A 14,275-nucleotide genomic window follows, 5' to 3' on the forward strand; every position below is an offset into this window, starting at 1 on the left:
TATGTGCCATATGGTACGTTCCCGGTCAATTCTAGCTGTTGTCATTACTGTAGTTAATATTATTGCTGTTCCACATTTCCCTGGATAGTGCTCCAGGGACACAGTGTCAAGACCACCTTTGACTCACCGCATGGACCTTGCAGCATCACTTCAGCCCTTCAGGGCCTCAAGAATGGATTGTATGAGGCATGGGGGAAGGATTTTTTTTTTTTTTTTTTAGCATAATGAGTATTCGGCTCTTCCTGTGGGGACATTGTGAAGCCTAAATACAACACTGAGGCTTCATCATGTGCTCGTATGGAAAAATTTAGTGCATATTCTCTATGCAGTTACAAGTCTAATGACCCCTTCCTATGATATGTATAATGACAGGAAGTAAGTGGTCACTGGCCAGTTATAGAACTAGAGTATATAAAGTTTTAAAAACCTTACAGAGGGTCATTTAAAGGCCAAGAAACTTCTTCACATAGGTTTTTTTTTATTTTGGCTTTCTTTTTATCAAGTGTAATTCCCCTGTATCAAATTCTGAAAATCTCAATCTAATGAAGATATGAAAATGTTAATAGTCAAACTTTCATCATTAATGCTTTATTTCTTGTTTAGTTTTCACATTGCCAGTTTTAGTGTGTTTCTTATTTCTTCTGCTAATATTCATGATTTTTAATCCAAGGGTAATGGTATGGATATTTTCTGAGGTAAATCATGAGGAGATCGTCAGCCATGATTTTGGATGGAGAGTCTGAGGATGGAACACGGGTGCTAGAGAGCGGAGTTGGGGTGGGAGGGGAAAAGGGTGGGGGCGGGGACGGGGGTGTGAGTACAAGCAGAAACGGAAGTGAAGAGAGGCAGGAAGATAAGCTCACCCTTCTGAACCGTGGTTAGCTCTCCATGTGTGCACGTATAATGAAGTCTTTGAGTACTCATCACAACACTATGAGGTAGCATTTTTAATGCTGTCATCCCTTTCGGCAGCTGAGGAAGCAGAAACACGTAGCGGTTAACGGGTGAATGAATTTACCCAAAGTCACCTCCCTGGCAAGAGCTGAGTCAGATTGGTGCCAGGTGGAGAGGAACAGAGACGTGTTGTATCTGACCCCCAATCTGGAACACATTGCGGTGTCTAGTGTACTCTGGATCAAAAGGCAGATCCACATGTCCATCCGCAGGAAACTTTACCGTGTACGGATTGAACACAGTGTCTCCTAAGTGCATGAAAGACCATGGGATGTCAGGTCAGCATGCACATATCACAGAGAACAGTTCCTGGTCCAAATAATAGATACAGTATCATGAAGACATTAACTCCCCTATCTCATACTTTTTAAAAATGAAGAGAACGGAACCTGGAAGGCAATAGATCACATATTAAGGGGTTTTTTCCCTCTCAATTGTGACATTCTAGGTAATTTCCAAATTAACCTATTTCTAGCTTTTAACAAATATTTATTTTTCATTGATTGATTATTATTTACAGTATTGGTTTGATTTCTGTCACACCTCAACCCGAATTAACCATAGTTTTCGGTGTACATATGTCCCCTCCCTCTTGAATCCCTCCCACTTCCCGCTCATTCCCACCCCTCTAGGTTATTACAGAGCCCCCGTTTGTGTTCCCTGAGTCATACAGCAAATTCCCATTGGCTATCTATTTACATATGTTAATGTATATTCATCCATGCTACTCTCTCCATTTATCTCACCCACTCCCTCTCCTCCCCTACCCTTGTGCACAAGTCTGTTCTCTATGTCTGCGTCTCTATTGCTGCTCTGGGATCAGGTTTATCAGTACCATCCTTCTAGATTCCACATGTATGCGTTAATATACGGTATTTGTTTTTCTCGTTCTAACTTACTTCCCTCTGTATAATAGGCTCTGGGTTCATCCACCTCCTTAGAACTGACCCAGATGCATTCCTTTTTTTCTATGGCTGAGTAGCATTCCATTGTATATACGCACCTCAGCTTCTTTATCCATTCCTCTGTCGATGGACATCTAGCTTGCTTCCATGTCTTGGCTACCGTAAATAGTGCTGGAGTGAACACTGGGGTACGTGTGTCTTTTTCAGCTTTGGTTTTTGGAAGGTCATATGCCTAATAGTGGGATTGCTGGGTCACATGGTGGTTTTATTCCTAGTTTTTTAAGGCATTTCCACACTGTCTTCCATAGTGACTGTATCAATTTACATTCCCACCATCTCTAGCACTTGTTGCTTGTGGACTTTTTGATGATGCCCATTCTGTCTGGTGTGAGGTGATATCACGTTGTAGTTTTGATTTGCATTTCTCTAATAATGAGCTTCTCTGGTGCCTCAGATGGTAGAGAGTCTTCCTGCAGTGCAGGAGCCCCAGGTTCAATCCCTGGGTCAGGAAGATCCCCTGGAGGAAGAAATGGCAACCCACTCCAGTATGCTTGCCTGGAAAATTCCATGGACAGAGGAGCCTGGTGGGCTACAGTCCGTGAGCTTGCAAAGAGTTGGACACGACTGAGCGACTAACACTCTAATCATGAGTGATGGAGAGCATCTCTTCATGTGTTTCTTAGCCATCTCTATGTCTTCTTTGGAGAAATATCTGTTTAGGACTTTTGCCCACTTTTTGACTGGGTTGTTTGTTTCTCTGGTATTGACTTGTATGAGCTGTGTGTATGTTTTGGAAATTAATAGTTTGTCAGTTGTTTCAGTTGCTATTATTTTCTCCCATTCTGAGGGTGGTCTTTTCACTGTGTGTATAGTTTCCTTTGCTATGCAAAAACTTTTAAATTAAATTAGCACCTAGTTATTTATTTTTGTTTTTATTTCCTTTATTCTAGGAGGTTTGTCATAGAGGATTTTACTATGATTTGTGTCATAGAGTATTCTGCCTATGTTTTCTTCCTAGAGTTATATAGGTTCTGGTCTTACATTTAGGTCTTTAGTCCATTTTCAGTTTATCTTTGTGTGCGGTGTTAGGAAAGTTATGACCAACCTAGACAGCATGTTAAAAAGCAGAGACATTACTTTGCCAACAAAGGGCCGTCTCGTCAAGGCTATGGTTTTTCCAGTGGTCATGTATGGATGTGAGAATTGGACTATAAAGAAAGCTGAGCGCAGAAGAATTGATGCTTTTGAACTGTGGTGTTGGAGAAGACTCTTGAGAGTCCCTCGGTTTGCAAGGAGATCCAACCAGTCCATCCTAAAGGAGATCAGTCCGGGGTTTTCATTAGAAGGACTGATGTTGAAGCTGAAACTCCAATACTTCGGCCACCTGATGGGAAGAGCTGACTCATTGGAAAAGACCCTGATGCTGGGAAAGTTTGAGGTCAGGAGAAGGGGATGACAGAGGATGAGATGGTTGGATGGCATCACCGACTCAATGGACGTGGGTTTGGGTGGACTCCGGGAGTTAGTGATGGACAGGGAGGCCTGGCGTGCTGCGGTTCATGGGGTCGCAAAGAGTCGCACACAACTGAGCGACTGAACTGAACTGAACTGATGGTGTTAGGAAGTGTTCTAATTTCATTCTTTGCACTGAGTTGTCCAGTTCTTCCAGCACCACTTACTGAAACTGCTGTCTTGTTCCCATTGTATATTCTTGCCTCCTAAGTCAAAGATAAGGTGCCCACATGTGTGTGGGTTTTTCTCTGGGCTTTCTATCTTGTTCCCTTGGCCTTTATTTCTGTTTTTGTGTACTGTCTTGATGACTGTGACTTTGTAGTATAATTTGAAAGCAGGTAAGTTGATTCCTCCCGCTCCATTCTTCTTTCTCAAGATGACTTTGGCTATTCAGGGTCTTTTGTGTTTCCGTACGAACTGTGGCTTTTTTTTTTCTAGTTCTGTGAAAAATGCCATTAGTACTTTGATAGGGATCACATTGAATCTGTAGATTGCATTTGGTAGTATAGTCATTTTCACAATATTGATTCTTTCTACCCAGGAACCTGGATTATCTCTCCATCTGTTTATATCATCTTTGATTTCTTTCATCAAATTATAATTTTCTGTATATAGTTCTTTTGTCTCCTTAGGTAAGTTTATTCCTAGATGTTTTATTCTTTTTGTTGCAGTGGTGAATGGAATTGATTCCTTAATTTCTCTTTCTGATTTTTCATTGTTAGTATGTAGGAATGCAAATGATTTCTGTGTATTGATTTTGTATCCTCCGACTTTGCTAAATTCACTGGTTAGCTCTAGTAATTTTCTGATAGTATCATGGTATTCTATGTACAGCATCACGTCATCTGCAAACAGTGAGTGTTATACTTTCTTCTCTTCCGATCTGGATTCCTTTTATTTCTTTTTCATCTCTGATTGTTGTAGCTAGGACTTCCAAAACTATGCTGAATAATAGTGGTGAAAGTGGACACCCTTGTCTTGTTCCTGATCTTAGGGGGAATGCTTTCAGTTTTTCACCATTGAGAATAATATTTGCTGTGGGCTTATCATATGTGGCCTTTACTATGTTGAGGTAGGTTCCTTCTATGCCCATTTCTTGAAGAGTTTTAATCAGAGCCAATGCCCCCACAGACTGAGGGGTCCACAGGTCATGATTTTAGAGCCCCCACCACTTGATTTACACTGGGTGACTCTGCAAACCCTCCAACCCCTCTTGCGGATACAAACACACACAACAGCACAGCAGAAATTGTGAGCCTGTCTTTGTCTCCTGAGGTAATTGCAGATTTGTGGACTCACTACCCAGAGTTGTCACTGGCCATCCTTTGCTCATTCTTGTCCTGAACAGGGTCACCGCAGAGATGCGTGGACCAGTCTCCCCTAGACTGTGGACGTCTCCTGCCTCCTCTTCTCGTTGTTAGACATCTCATGTTCTTTCGCCTTCATCTCCCATGTCAGCAGGGGGCTGGGCCCATGCACATACACGCAAACACAGGTGACACAAGCACACACCTGTACACACGCATGTGCAAGGCACAGGGACACAAACAGGGAACAAATGTGTCAGTACCTGAAGAACCAGTGGTTCACACGAAATGCAGTGATTTCATATTTCTCATAGGAAAATCCATTCTGATCTTCAAATGTGAAATATACAGAAGTCCAACTTCCATGAAAGAGTGTTCAAGCCTAGATTTTGATAGAAGAAATACAAAGAATTCCATATTTTGCGAAGAAGCAGTGGTGCACATATTTTCATTTGTGAAACAGAGAGAACTCCAATACCATATAGGTTCTCCATATCTTAAGAAAACCAACGCCATGATTTTCGTCTGTGAAATATAGAGATTTCCATATTTAATGTAAGGAAGTCACCACCCAGATTGTCATATATGAGGTATAGAAAATACCATATTTCATGTAAGAAACTCAGCATCCAGATTTTCCTAAAGTGAAATACAAAAAGTTCAATATTTCATGATGTAAATTCAGCACTGACATTTTCATATGTAAAATATAGAGAATTCCATTTTTAACTGAGTAAAATTTCACCCTGATTTTCATATGTGAAATATACCGAATTCCATAGTTTAGGTAGTAATATTGGTGCACAGATTTTGATATCCAGAATATACACAATTCCGGATTGTACATGGGTAAATTAGCACCCAGTTTTTCATGTGTGACATACATAATGTTAAGTACTGCCTAGAGGAAAATTTGAGCAGAGATTTTCCTATATGATATATAGAAGATTTCATATTTTGTGGTAAATGGGTGTCCAGGTTTCACATGTGATTCTATAGAGAGAACTCCACATTTCATGTGGGAAAATTGGCAACTGTATTTTCATATATGAAATATAGACTTCAGGGTTTTTTTGTATGAATGTCTGGGATGGGATTTCCTTATATGAAAGATGAAAAATTTCTTATGTCATGTGTGAAAATCTGTTCACTGATTAATATATGTGAAAAGTAGAGATTTCATATTTCATGTAGGTAAAGTTTTTCCCAGTGTTGTATAATGTGAAATATAGACAGTTACATATTTATGTAATAAAATCATAAGATTTTCATATATGAAAAATACAGAATCCCATGTATCAATATAGCAGAAAAACCCTTCCTCCAATTATCACCTGTAAAATATACAGAAGTCCATATTTCATTTAGGAAAACTTCTAATGTGATGTCCACATGCAAAACACAAAATTCCACATTCACATTTGAGAAACTGTGCCTACAAAACCCATGCTAATATTTTAATATGTGAAGTTTAGGGAATTTAATATTTAGTGTAGGAAAATGAAAGTCTATATTTTCAAATGCTAAACACAGAGAATTCCATATACCATGTAGGAAAATGTGCAGCCAATATTTATAAATGCGATACGAAGAATTGAACATTTCATTTGTGAAATGTAGAGAAATACATATATTGTAGAACACACAACGCCAATATTTTCATATGTGAAATATAGATTAGTCTATATTTAAATCAAGGAAATCTGTGCTCAGATCTTTTATATGGAATGTAAAGAGTACCACACCTCATGTAAGACAAGCTCTATCTAGATTTTCATTTGTGAAATGTACACATTTCGTATTTCTGGAATGAATATTTGCTACTGGAATTTCATATTTGAATGATAGAGAATTGTACATCTCTTGTCAGAAAATTTAATTGAGAAATTCATTTATGAAAGTAGAATTCCATGATTCAGCAGGAAAATGGATACTCAAATTTTCCTATGTGAATAATACAGAATTCCCTATGCATGCAGGAAAATACGTGCACATATATCCATATGTGAAGCAAGCAATATTTCATATATCATGACCAAACATATACAGCTAGATTTTCAGACATGAAATACAGATTTCATACTTCCTGGAGAAAATTCTGTACCCATATTTTCGTGTATGAAATATAGAAAGTTACATATTTCCTGTAGGAAAGTCATCTTTCAGGCTTTCCTATATGAAATATAGAGAATTCCATATTTGAAGTGGGAAAATCTGCACTAATACTTTAATACAAGAAATGTACAGAATTTCATATTTCATGTAGAAAATCTGCACCTAGATTTTCAAATGTGAAATATAAAGAATTCCATTGTTCGTCAAGTTAACCTGCCCTCATGTCTTGAAAGGGACATACAGAGAATTCCATATTTCATGTGGGAGAATCTAAACCAAGATATTCATATATGACATGTAGCGAATTGCACATATTATGGAGCAAAATCAGGGTCCACATGTCATATAGGAAATATAGGGATTCTATATTTCATAGAAGCATATCTAAGGTAAGTTTTCCATATTTGAAACATAGAAAATTCCATAATTCATGTAAAAAATTTGAACTCAAATTTTCGTATCTAAAATATACACGTTTCATATGTCATGTAAGAAAATCTGTACCCTGGTTTTCATATGAGAAATGAACAAACGTCCATATTTCATCTCAAAACTTCCTCATCTTGTTTTTACTTGGGAAATATAGAGAGTTCCATATATTTTCTAAAATATCTGGCCTGAGAGTCCCACATACGAAACGTGGAAAATTTCATATGTGATGCGTGAATATCTGTACACTGATTTCTATATGTGAAATATAGAGATGTCATAGTTCAAGTAGGAAAATCTGTTCCCAGATATCTATATGTGAAATTAGAATTACATATTCTATGTCAAAAAATCATAATTAAGGTTTTCTTATATGAAATATGCAGAATCCCATATAGCAATATAGCAGAAAATCTACACTTAACTTATCATCTGTAAGATATACATGATTTCATACTTCATTTAGGAAAATCTGCACTCAGATTTCCACACGTGAATCATACAGAATTATATAATTTCACAGTTGAAAACCTAGGCCCACAACACCTGTGCCAATATTTTAATATGAGTTCTAAGGAGAATTTAATATTTAATGTAGGTTACTGAATGTCTATATTTTCCAAAGAGAAACACAAGAGAATTCCATATGTCATGTGCAGAATGTGCACACAGATTTTAATAAGTGTAAAATAAAACATTCAGTATTTAAGCAGGAAAACCTTTTTCCAGATTTTCATATAGCATATTGCATGTTTCATGCAGGAAAACCTGTGTCTAGATTTTCAAATGGGAAATATAGAGAGTTACATATTTAGTGTAGAAACATCAGCACCCATGTTTTCATATGTGAAATACAGAGTATCCCCAAACAAGGAGATCTGTGTCCATATTTCTTTATGTGAAATATGAAATATACCAACTTTCATGTAGGAAAATCTTTACCTAGATGATCATTTATGAGATGTACAAATTTCCTAGTTCAGTAATGAAAATTTGCCTCGGTGTTTCATATTTGGACTATGGAGAATTATATACTTCATGTCCGAAAATCTTAAGTGAGATTTTCATTAGAAAACTGCAAAATATTCCATACTTTATTCAGGAAAACATGTGCTCAAATTTTCCTATGTGAAGAATACAGCATTCCATATTTATGTAGGGAAAAGAGTGCAGAGATATCCAGATGTGAAACATACAATAGTCCATCTATCATGACCAAAAATATACAGCTAGATTTCCAAACATAAATACAGATATCAAATTTAATGTAGAAAAAACTACACCCATAACTCATATGTGATATAGAGAAAATTGCATATTTCATCATTCAGGAAAATCATCATTCAGGTTTATATATGCATAAAGCAGGGCATTCAAAACCAGTGCTCTGGAACAACCCATAGGAATAGGGTGGGGAGGGAGGTGAGTGGGGCTTAAGGATGTGTGGGACACATGTATACCTATGGCTCATTAATGTTGATATATGGCAAAAAGCATCACAATATTGTACAGTAATTATCCTCCAGTTAATACAAATAACTTAATTTGAATTCAAAAACGAAAAAAGTGGAAGGAACTCTACTCAGTGCTCTGTGGTGACCTAAATGGGAAGACAATCCAAAAATGAAGGGATCTATGTATGCCTATAATAGATTGACTTAGATGTACAACGGAAACTAATATAAGATGGTAAAGCAACTCCATTCCAATAAAAATTGTTTTCAAAATATAACAATTCAACTATAGCTCCAGCAGTGAATGAATAAATGGTTCCCCCATTTGCAATATATATGTCTGAGGGGACATTATGCTTTTTAAGTATAATATTTCAGTTAGAGGAAGATAAAAACTATATCATCACATGATATTGTTAGTTAATTTACCTGAGTTATAGAAACAGAGTAGAATGTGATTATCTTGGGCTAGTGGAAATAGACCATGATGGTCTAAGTTACCCACTTTCAGTCAAAGTTTGTATAATCTCACCAAGGAAGATACTGTAATAGGGGCAAGATGGGCATGGAGCTGCCGTCCTTAGCTAAAGACCATAGAGGTTAGAAGACCAGGTCCACCAATAGTCAGCCTCTCAGCAGAGTGTAGTAAAAGGTATATTTCAGCCTTCGTCCATGGCCCTCCAGGTCCTCTGGCCTTGGTCTGGGTAGCAAGGGGTGGAGCCTGGGGACAGGCCAAAGGCCGAGTCTTGCAGAGGTCCAGAGACCTTGCTAGAGACACTCACTGGCCTGGCCCAGGGTTCAGAGCACTAGGCAACCTACCTCTGCCATCCCCACCTCCATGACTCAACGCTTGCAATAATCTGATTGGGTCAGAGTCTACAAGACCCAGCTTCCCCCCCAAAGTTAGGGTAGACTGAGAAGACTGAGGGCAACTGTGGGCTGGGCACCTGGCTCCCTCCTTTAAGGTGGCTGGGCAGGGTATGGGGACCTTGGTAAGAGGAGGGCCCAGAGACTGAGAGCTGCATCTTCAGCTGTGACTGGCCACTGGTGGGAGGACCAAGACTGGGTGCTGGATGAATGCTCTCAGGCAGGATAATCAGCTTGCCCAGGAAGCCCCTCCTCCTAAACAGGACCTTGGAGTGTGAAAGTCAAGCTTGGAATCTTACCTTTCAGCATTGAGACTAATATTTGTTTTGCTAGAGGTTTACAGGAACACAGTTACCTCACTATGACTTTTCTTCAAGAATAGAATATCTGACAGCAAGAAGGTTGTCAGAGCTAATCACATTCCTCCCTCAAGTTTTGTATAAGTGGGCATTCTTGAAAGTGTTTGGAAAGTTCAGGATTGTTAAAGGCATAAGCCACCCATCTCCTTGCATGGCCCTGCAAGAAAATGCTCTCTTCCTTAAACTGCAATGTTCTGATGTTGTTTGTCTAACTAACCCATGGGTACATCAGTTCAGTTCAGTTTATTCAGTCAGTCAATGTCAGTCGTGTCCGACTCTTTGCGACCCCTTGGACGGCAGCACGCCAGGCCTCCCTGTCCATCACCAACTCCCGGAGTTTCCCCAAACTCATGTCCATTGAGTTGGTGATACCATCCAACCATCTCATCCTCTGCCGTCCCCTTCTCCTCCCACCTTCAATCTTTCCCAGCATCAGGGTCTTTTCAAATGAGTCAGATCTTCGCATCAGGTGGCCAAAGTACTGGAGTTCCAGCTTCAACATCACTCCTTCCAATGAACACCCAGGGCTGATCTCCTTTAGGATGGACTGGTTGGATCTTCTTGCTGTCCAAGGGTCTCTCAAGAGTCTTCCCCAACACCACAGTTCAAAAGCATCAATTCTTCCACGCTCAGCTTTCGTTATAGTCCAACTCTCACATCCATACATGACTCCTGGAGAAACCAAAGCCTTGACTAGATGGACCTTTGTTGGCAAAGTAATGTCTCTGCTTTTTAATATGCTGTCTAGGTTGGTCATAGCTTTTCTTCCAAGGAGTAAGCATCTTTTAATTTCCTGGCTGAAGTCACAATCTGCAGTGATTTTGGAGCCCAAAAATATAAAGTCTGCCACTGTTTCCACTCTTTCCCCATCTATTTGCCATGAAGTGATGGTACCAGACGGCATGAGTTCTCTGAATGTTTAAGCAAACTTTTTCACTCTCCTCTTTCACTTTCATTAAGAGGCTCTTTAGTTCTTCTTCACTTTGTGCCATAAGGGTGGTGTCATCTTTATATCTGAGGTTATTGATATTTCTCCCGGTAATCTTGATTCCAGCATGTGCTTCATCCAGCCCAGCGTTTCTCATGATGTACTCTGCATATAAGTTAAATAAGCAGGGTGACAATATACAGCCTTGATATACTCCTTTTCCTATTTGGAACCAGTCTGTTGTTCCATGTCCGGTTCTAACTGTTGCTCCCTGATCTGCATACCGATTTCTCAAGAGGCAGATCAGGTGGGCTGGGGTTCCCTTCTCTTTCAGAATTTTCCACAGTTTATTGTGATCCACACAAAGGCTTTGGCATAGTCAATAAAGCAGAAATAGATGTTCTTCTGGAACTCTCTTGCTTTTTCGATGATCCAGCAGATGTTGGCAATTTGATCTCTGGTTCCTCTGCCTTTTCTAAAACCAGCTCAAATATCTGGAAGTTCACGGTTCACGTATTGCTGAAGCCTGGCTTGGAGAATTTTGAGCATTACTTTACTGGTGTGTGAGATGAGTGCAATTGTGCGGTAGTTGGAGCATTCTTTGGCATTGCCTTTCTTTGGGATTGAAATGAAAACTGACCTTTTCCATAGTAGGGAAGAAGTATTAAAAAAAAAAGGTACTTGACTGCTTTGCATTTCAGGATCCATCCATTATGATCCCCATATTATTGTGCTTGCTCAGAAATTTGTTGTGAGCATTGAGTAAGTACATATTGGAACACTTAGAACAGTACAGTGGGTATATTTCTGATGACAGTGTACAATATATAAAATTTGTTTTTTTCCAATACGGTCATTTTGGTTATTTAAAAAGATGATTTCTAAAAATGTGAGATACCCTTTTACTTGCCACTTATAGGCTGTAAAGAAATAATTTCCCATATATTTTAATAGAGAGACTCATATGATACTATTTGTTTAATATTTAAATTTTGCATGGAAATAAGCACGGTTTTCTCTATGCAAAATAACTTGTTTTAGGACAGTAGTATAAACATCTAAAATGTTAGAGTCTAACTCCAAATTTTACCAAATGAGGTTGTTCTAAGTCAGATCCTGCCCTAATTAATACAACTTTTCTTTCTATCGATATTATCACTGTATTTTCAGCACCAAATATGGTACCTGGTGCATCATCTGCTACTGCTACTGCTAAGTCGCGTCAGTCGTGTCCGACTCTGTGCGACCTCATAGACGGCAGCCCACCAGGCTCCCCTGTCCCTGGGATTCTCCAGGCAAGAGTACTGGAGTGGGTTGCCATTTCCTTCTCCAGGGCATGAAAGTGAAAAGTGAAAGTGGAGTCACTCAGTCGTGTCCGACTCAGTGACCCCATGGACTGCAGCCCGCCAGGCTCCTCCATCCATGGGATTTTCCAGGCAAGAGTACTGGAGTGGGGTGCCATTGCCTTCTCCAGGTGCATCATCTAGGTACTCAATAAATATTTGGTGAATGAAAGAATCTCATGCTCAACTAATTTTCAGTCTTTGTAGATGAAATCATTTTAATTATACATTATATAATCTAACAGAGAGATTCAGTTCCAATGTGGGATATTATCTGTTTTTAACACTTACTCAACAAAGTTTTTAATATCCAAGTAATTCATTCTTCTAAAAGAATGTGAGAAGTACAAAACATTAAATAAGAAAATATGCCCCAATCCCCAACTCAGAAATATTCAACTACTATAAGCACTTTGGTCTTTCCTTTATTTGCATTTTTATATGTATGGTTTTTTGATCAACCTGACTAAAGTCATACATTGCTTTTTTTTCAGATTACATGAGATAGATATTATAATAAGCCTTAAAATATTTGTGAATATTTATGGATTATTTAAAAAATAAGTCAACTTATTTTAAAATTTCTGTTTCAGTAAAATGATCAACCTTTCAGTTCCTGATACAATTGATGAGAGAGCAATCAACAAGAAGAAACTCACACCATTCATCATTCAGGTATGCACTCTTCTCCTCTCCTTCCATGAAACTATTATTTGAGGACCTGTTTTACAGACTGAAGGCTCTGCATTTTGCATTGTCTCATTTAATTCTTACAACAGCTCTGAGTTGAGGATTATTTTCCAGATTTCATAGAAGCTGAGATGCAGAAAGATTTCAGAGCTGTACCAAGGTTAATAGTGCTGGAACTAAAGTTCAAATCCAGGTGTAACTGCAAAGCCCTATATTCTTTTCATTACATTTTGCGTTCAAACATACAGAAATAAGCAAGCATGTTTAAGCTCTTAGTTAATTAGCATGCTTGAAGAATAGAAGGCTTTTATTTTCCATCTCGTATTAGGGCGTTATATAGCAGTATTTCCTCATGCAAGGCCATCTCTTGGGATGAGGAGATTCAGAACTTCTAGAACTCTCATGTGTATTCAGTAGACCTCTCATTTAGGCATTTTAAAAAATTCAACACATAACCCACATGGATATACTTACTCTAGTAACTCAGCCTTTTCCTTTAGGGTCGGTATCTTTCAATCGAGGCTAACTAAAAATGCTGTTAACTTGCCTTGGAAATCTGGAAAAGACTATAAAAATGAGGATAGATTTGTTTTAGCTATGCTTTTAACACCAAAGCTTGGATATTACTTTCTGTGGATCATGTATGGGTAAACTTAATACATAATGTCATTACTGAGTGTTATTTCAGTGAAGGGAGAAAAAGACTGTAAAAAAACAGAAAGGTCAAGAAGCAAGTGTTATAAATTGGCTGTCTTGCAGGAAAACTTGAACTTGGCACTGAATTCAGCTTCTGCCATTGGATGTCATGTTGTGAACATTGGTGCAGAGGATTTGAGGGCTGGGAAGCCTCACCTGGTTTTGGGACTGCTGTGGCAGATCATTAAGATCGGTTTGTTTGCTGACATTGAATTAAGCAGGAATGAAGGTAATGAAACACAGTCATGATCTTGAAAATTGTTTATTGGTTATTTTTTTCTAGTCATGCAGACTGTCACGCTTTCACCTAATTGAGGTGATTAGATGATAATTAGAATTAACAGAAGGTAATGTTATAGTGTTATTCAGGAAAACAGCCTAATTATAACTTTCTTCTTTAGTAGTAATTAACATTTGTCTGGCTCTTTAGAATTCATTTCACAATAAAGACACGAAAACCCAGAGAGTTTAAGGAATTTGTGCAAAGTTCTTTTCTGCTCTACTCACATAGTCCCCACCCCATTACCACCCTCAGGCACACCATCTCCTATTAATTTTAATACCTTTTCTATTCTATTATAGATTTAAGACTCTTCAAAAATATTCTAACCTGCCCTTGATGGTCTCATATTTCCTGAATTAGCAGAAGCACCGTTTTTATAGCATAGGGTTTGATATCACATCATAGACTTGTAGAATGTATAAGCATATGTGAT

General features: G+C 38.4%; 1 protein-coding gene across 4 annotated transcripts in view; it reads left to right on the top strand.

Moving 5' to 3' along the window:
- Positions 1–14,275, top strand: part of LOC145536437 (plastin-3-like) — a 37,791-nt gene that overhangs the window by 3,630 nt on the left and 19,886 nt on the right. For all 4 annotated transcript variants that reach the window (XM_081565813.1, XM_081565811.1, XM_081565812.1 and 1 more), the window contains 2 exons: positions 12,767–12,848; positions 13,623–13,788. In XM_081565813.1, coding sequence (XP_081421939.1) covers positions 12,767–12,848; positions 13,623–13,788 — 248 coding nt within the window. The remainder of the gene's footprint in view (positions 1–12,766; positions 12,849–13,622; positions 13,789–14,275) is intronic.

The sequence above is a fragment of the Giraffa tippelskirchi genome, chromosome X (genome assembly GCF_054371585.1).
Source record: "Giraffa tippelskirchi isolate mGirTip1 chromosome X, T2T-mGirTip1v1.2.pri, whole genome shotgun sequence".
NCBI classification, from domain to species: domain Eukaryota; kingdom Metazoa; phylum Chordata; class Mammalia; order Artiodactyla; family Giraffidae; genus Giraffa; species Giraffa tippelskirchi.